This window comes from Mauremys mutica, chromosome 12, assembly GCF_020497125.1.
Source record: "Mauremys mutica isolate MM-2020 ecotype Southern chromosome 12, ASM2049712v1, whole genome shotgun sequence".
Taxonomy (NCBI): domain Eukaryota; kingdom Metazoa; phylum Chordata; order Testudines; family Geoemydidae; genus Mauremys; species Mauremys mutica.
The window spans coordinates 13,475,145-13,481,570 of NC_059083.1; the positions used below are offsets into that span (position 1 = coordinate 13,475,145).

Below are 6,426 nucleotides of genomic sequence, written 5' to 3' on the forward strand. Positions count from 1 at the left end.
TGCCAGGGGGAATCCCCCGAAGTGGCTCCTTCGGTTCTGCTCTTTTTCCAGCATTTGGCTCAGAGACGCTGTTACTGGGAGGGTTTAATGGTGCCCCGGGGGGTTCAGTTCTGCCAGGAGGGGCCTGGCCTGGGTGCTAATAAACTAAGTGGGTTTCTTGCCAGCGTGGCAGAGTCCAACGTGTCTGTCTGCAGGGAGAGAGCCTGGGGGAAATCGGGGGGTGGCATGGACTGAAGTCCCTTCTGTAACCTCCCCCCTCGCCCCGACAGGCTGAGGAATCACGTCCAGATTTAACTCCAGATCGTCCTGGCGTGCAGGAGGCGGGGCAGGGAAATGGCTGTGATGGAGCCAGCTCAGGTAGGGGATCTTCAGGGAGGGGCTGGGCACGGGGAGGGAGAGGCAGGGAGGAGACAGGGTGCGATAAACATGCTGCGCAGGCCTATTGGCGGTGGGGAGAGGGGAAGACTTCCCCCATTTCTCAAATATGAAACAAACCCCCTGGGCAGGGCTGGGAAAACTGACCAGACTCCCAGTGCTGGAGCCTGACCCCACTGGCCCGAGGCTGCTGTGAAATATGAGGGGAAGCTGTTGGGATTCCTGTCCCTGTCCCCAGCTCAGAGCTCTGCTTCCTGTATCAGCCTGTGGCTGGCAGGCGTGTGGGAAATGAGAAGATGCTTCCCTTCTCCATCTGCTGTGGGGGGACAAGGAGCTTTCACCTTCTTCCACCCCATGAAGCCTCCTGGCTGCTCTGAGCAGGGTGGGGGTGGGAATCTCCTTCTCTGCCCCTCCCAGAGCTTCCGAGATTGTTTGTTTTCTTTTTCTTTCTTCCTTTCCTGTGAATATTGGGACTGTGCCTGGGGCAGCAGGTGCTGAGTGGGGGACTCTTGTTGTTCCAGATGCCGGTGACCTTCGAGGAGGTGGCTGTGTATTTCACCCAGGGGCAGGGGGCTCTGCTGGACCCCGCTCAGAGAGCCCTCTACAGGGACGTCATGCAGGAGAACTACGAGACGGTGACCTCACTGGGTAAGCGATTCCCGTCCCCTCAGTTAGTCGAAGCCGTGCAGCACTTTAACAGGACAGTGTGGTCGCGCGCCCACACTGGGACAGAGCTGCTAAACCACCTCCATGAGCAAGTTTCAGCGCAGTAACTTGCTACTGTAGACAAGGCCTTAGTAGTGTATCTCATAAGTGTGCATCTGTACACACTGTGTGGCTAGTGCTGTTGTGTTAATTTCAGGCACACCAAATACATTCATATTTAGAGATGTTTTCAAGGCTTGGGCTTGCTTTAATTGGAGCTCCACACTTCTTATTCCTTGCTTCAGTAATGTGCCAAAAATGTTGTCACGTGTCTGTGTAGCCCTCAAAATCTTACCCAAGGCTGACATTTTTCCTTGTAACGTCTCAGTATCAGATGAGTTTGAAACTCCAGTTCCAACACCAATTGCCACCTACAATGTCTTCTCTTATACCTCTTTTATTGTGTATAGTCCTGTCTCCCCATGGTTGTCGCCAAGCTCGTAATAGAGGTAAGGCCTTTGGCCTACGCTGCAGATGTTGTGCACTCCTGTATATTTGGGTTCTTTCCAACCTGATAAGGGAAAGTTAATACCGGTGGCGCAGCCGTCTAGAAGATTAACCCCAATGGAGCAGCGGTTTGGAATTTGTGAAAGAATGTTTAGCTGCTGTGTGGGCCATTCAGGCTTTTACTTTGACTAGTGGCACAGCTCCTGTTGTCATACAGATATCTCACTCTCCCCGACCTACATCTGATCAGGAAAACTGGAGGAGAAAGGAGTTTCCAATACCCGAATGGTCCAAAGGGCTTTGACGTTAACTAGCAGAGATGTTACCTGTGAGAATAACAAACAAGCAGTGTTGTTCCCATATCTCCTCCTGACGGAAGGAGAAGAGCATGAATGCCCACTGCCAGCAACCGAACCAACGTTAGTTGAAGAAGCACCCCCCAGTAGATGAAGCGTTACGCCTTGGAGAAAAAGAGGTTTGGTTCACAGATGGTCGTTCGTACCATGAAAGGCGTAAGCAGTATATGGGTGATGCTGCTGTGCAAGCTAATGGGGAGACTCTCTGGATCCATGGGCATGACTTCAGCTCAGGTAGCAGAGATCAGAGCTCTTAGGCCATGTCTACACTGGCGTGTTACAGCGCAGTACCTTGCTCGCTGGGGTGTGAAAAACCATCCTTCCCCAAGTGCAGCAAGTTTGCGCCCTGTAACGTGCCAGTGTAGACAGGCTCCCGGCGCTCGGTGCTATTCCCCTTGTCGAGGTGGATTGCATAGAGTACTGGGAGAGCTCTCTCCCGAGCGCTCGCAGGTGGCCACGCTGTCAGATCAAAGCGCTGCCGTGGGAGCACTTTGAGGTTTTTAGTGTAGACGTAGCCTTAGTGATCTGCTTCAACAGACAAAACAATGTTGCACTTTGCCTTTATGTCTGTCTGGATTCAGACTTTGTGGTACAGGGACTGTTACGCTGGATTTGGATTTGGAAAAAGAACCATTGGGAAACAGCTGAGGGGGAAAATTTGGTCCACAAGGAAAATTGGAAATGTATCAAGGATTGGTTGAAAGAACACCTGGGAAAATTAAAAGTAAGACATACTAAAAGTCATCCAAAGGGAGAAGGGGATGAAAAATATTGGAATGATAAAGTGGAGGTTTTAGCTAAATTAGCAAAACAGGAACCTTTGGGGGTTATGGTAATTACTAGAATTCACAGCATAAAACAGGAGGCTGAACCTAAAGATGGGGAACCTGGAGTATGAAAGGGGGTTCTGCAGTGAATAAGGAAACAGGAGAGGAAAAGTGGGTACCTGATAAACTTCAAAGAGAAGAGATCATTAACCTGTGTCAGTCTATGGCCCACCGCGGAATAGAAAATACTCTCTTCCAGGGAAAAACAGATTGGAATACAGTGTAAGGTGGGAGAGGATGTAGAAAATTTGGTTTAAAATTGCATAAGATGGGCAGCAGTTGAAAATAGACCACCAAATTTGGGACTCTTGTGGCACCAAAGAATTGTAGGGCCCTGGAGTAGAATACAGGCTGATTATATTAAGACCCAAAGGGGGAATCAGTATTTATTAGTGATAGTAAAAAGAATGGGTACTTGTGGCACCTTAGTCCTATAACATATTACATGGATATATGGGTTATATATATACATATCCCAACATAGCCTGCGTCTCCCAAGGGGGCTCAGTGACCCTGCTCCCATCCTCTGGAATTGAATTATCCCTCAGCACGGGGACAGGTTCCGTTCATGGAATGGCCTTTGTGACAAGTAGTCTCTCAATACTCCCTGCACCCTGATCTGGTCTGATTTCACCCCACGTATAGGATTTCCCATTCCCAAACCTGAGCTGATCGCCCAGCTGGAACGAGGGGAAGAGCCGTGGGTGCCCGATCTCCAGGCTGGTGAGGAAAGAGAGGTTCTGAGATGCACCTGCACAGGTGAGGACTGACACAGAAACCATCTGGGAAATGAAGGCAAAAGTTGAGAATCCCAAAATTATGGTGTAAGTAAGAGCCCACAGTTCTTCCTCATGTCAACAAGGGGAGGGCTGCAGTCAGCAGGTATCGCTCACTGTTTTCGACCCGTCCTGTTACCTGCAGGAGTTTCCTTCACAGCTTTCTTCCCTGTGAGTGTTTGGGTGGAATCTGGAAGCAGAATCCAATTGCTGATTCTTTGCAACTTTCCTGTGTTGGGTTTTCCCTCTGTGCTATTCCTCTTTCTCCCCAGCACAATGACTCCTGTCTGGATTGTCTCTCTCCCAGCAGGTGCTGAGAGAGTCAATGAGAAGGAGGAGGGGAACCATCATGAGGAAGATCCAGGGGAAGTGGAACCACAGTGCACATTTATGGGAAGAGCTGAAGGGAATTTTTCCCAGTGCTGGGAACAGGGAGAAGCTTGTGGAAATTGGCACAGGTCAGAAAGGCTCATGGGAAACCACCCAGGGAAGGAAGTGGATGAATCTATTAACTCTGGGATAGGAGACAAGGATCCCACAGCCCAGCGGACAAATCCCAAGGAAGAGAAACCCTACCACTGCCTGCAGTGTGGGAAAGGATTCATTGTGAGACCACAGCTTGTTACAAATCAGACAATCCATGCGGGAGAGAAACCTCTTCAATGCTTGGTCCCTGCAAAAATCTTCAATATCTGCTCAGACATTAATAACCATGGGAAAAGTCCCATAGGAGAGAAATCCTATCAATGCCTCGAGGGCGGGAACTGTTTGAATTCAGCACTAATTACACATCAGATAAACCACACAGGAGAGAGACACCAAAAGTGCTTGAGCTGTAGGAAAAGTTTCAGAAACACATCAGACCTTGTTAAACATCAGGCAATCCACACAGGAGAGAGACCTCATAAGTGCTTGGACTGTGGGAAAAGTTACATACGGAGGTCAGAGCTTGTTAGACATCAGGGAATCCACACAGGAGAGAGACCACATAAGTGCTTGCACTGTGGAAAGGGTTTCACACAGCGATCATATCTTGTAACACATCAGAGGATCCACACAGGAGAGAGACCCCACAAGTGCTTGGACTGTGGGAAAAGTTTCATATGGAGGTCAGAGCTTGTTAAACATCAGAGAATCCACACGGGAGAGCGACCCCATAAGTGCTCAGACTGTGGGAAAAATTACACACGGCGTTCAGACCTTGTTAGGCATCACGCAATCCACACAGGAGAGAGACCCCATAAGTGCTTAGACTGTGGAAAAAGCTTCATACGGAGGTCACTACTTGTTAATCATCAGGCAAGCCACAAAGGAGACAGACCCTACAAGTGCTTGGACTGTGGGAAAAGTTACATGCGGAGGTCAGAACTTGTTAATCATCAGGCAGTCCACACAGGAGAGAGACCCCATAAATGCTTAGACTGTGGAAAGAGTTTCACACAGCGATCATATCTTGTAGCACATCAGTGGATCCACACAGGAGAGAGTCCCCATAAGTGCTTGGACTGTGGGAAATGTTTCATACAGAGGCCAGACCTTATTAAACATCAGGCAAGCCACACAGGAGAGAGACCCCACAAGTGCTTGGAGTGTGGGAAAAGTTTCATACTAAATTCAAATCTTGTTAAGCATCAGGCAATCCACACAGGAGAGAGACCCCACAAGTGTTTAGTCTGTGGAAAAGGTTTCTTGCGTAGGTCAGAGCTTGTTAAACATCAGAGAATCCACACAGGAGAGCGACCCCATAAGTGCTCATACTGTGGGAAAAGTTACACACGGCGTTCAGACCTTGTTAGGCATCAGGCAGTCCACACAGGAGAGAGACCCTATAAGTGCTTAGGCTGTGGAAAAAGCTTCATACGGAGATCAGACCTTGCTAGACATCGGGCAACCCACACAGGAGAGAGACCCCACAAGTGTTTAGTCTGTGGAAAAGGTTTCTTGCGTAGGTCACATCTTGTTAAACATCAGAGAATCCACACAGAAGAGAGACCCGACAAGTGATTGGACCGTGGGAAAATTTCACGCAGAGGTCACACCTCATAAACATGAGAGAATCCACACAAGATCTAAACTTCTCTGACAGAGACAGAAAGTGTTAAGGAAATTGCATGTAATTGACCTAGATTAGACCTTTAGAGACATGTTAGAAAAGTGTGTCCTCAGATAAACTAGAGCTTTGAGAGGTAACCGTGTATTGTTAAAGACATGGAAGAAGATGGTAACTGTAGTAGTCTTTGTTTAGCTGTATCTTCTTAGAGGTTAACAATGGAAATCAATGGTTCCTGTCTAGGGCTCTATTCTGTGAATTCAGAGATCAAAAGGGAATATTAACATTTAGATAAAACTTGGTTGTAATAATGTCATTGTTTGTCTCCTGAAAGTTTGTGGTAAACTGTCTATGACAGTGGTCCCCAACCTTTTTGTGGCCAGTAGCACGTTCATATTTTCAGAAGAGTGTGGCAGGCGCCAACAATTTTTCAAGGCTTATTTTGTATTTGTACATTAAATAATACGAAAAACAACATATTTGATATTACATAATATATGAATCCAGAGAGGAGAGAGAAGCCGGAGAGAAGCCGCAAGGGCAGAGAACATCGGCACCCGCAGCCCCGGAGTTCTCTGTCCCGAGCAGGCGCGGGACCGTGACTTCTCTCTAGCTTAAGCCCTGGGTCCCTGACTGCCCCCCGGGACCTCCTGCCCCTTATCCAACCCTTCCCCTCCCCACCTCACCATGCCGCTCAGAGCACCAGGACTGGCTGCCGTCCGGCCGGAGCCAGCCACGCCACCACGCAGTCTAGAGCACCAAGGCAGGCCAGCAGATCTCGCAGCCGCACTGCCTGGTAGCAGCTCGCAGCCCCGCCATCCAGAGTACTGGCAGCGCAGTGAGCTGAGGCTGCGGGGCAGGGGGGACAGCAGGGGAGGGGCCACCTCTGA

The 6,426-nt window shown here is 49.1% G+C and overlaps 1 protein-coding gene across 2 annotated transcripts; it reads left to right on the forward strand.

The window, feature by feature from the left end:
- The first annotated feature begins 968 nt into the window (after window positions 1–968).
- On the forward strand, window positions 969–5,852 carry LOC123344836 (zinc finger protein 585A-like). Of its 2 annotated transcripts, none has more exons than XM_044981317.1 (3): window positions 969–1,023; window positions 3,356–3,469; window positions 3,794–5,852. In XM_044981317.1, exons 1-3 carry the CDS (start codon window positions 990–992, stop codon window positions 5,488–5,490), a joined length of 1,845 nt encoding a protein of 614 aa, XP_044837252.1. In that variant the 5' UTR covers window positions 969–989; the 3' UTR covers window positions 5,491–5,852. The 2 variants fall into 2 exon arrangements, with proteins under 2 accessions (XP_044837252.1, XP_044837253.1); XM_044981318.1 differs by having other exon boundaries at window positions 3,797–5,852.
- The last annotated feature ends 574 nt before the right edge of the window (window positions 5,853–6,426 follow it).

Coding starts and splice junctions, on each gene's coding strand:
- LOC123344836 (XM_044981317.1), top strand. CDS start 990: ATGCAGGAGAACTACGAGACGGTGACCTCACTGG. Junction 1,024..3,355: donor CGAGACGGTGACCTCACTGG/GTAAGCGATTCC, acceptor CCCCACGTATAG/GATTTCCCATTCCCAAACCT. Junction 3,470..3,793: donor TCTGAGATGCACCTGCACAG/GTGAGGACTGAC, acceptor TCTCTCTCCCAG/CAGGTGCTGAGAGAGTCAAT.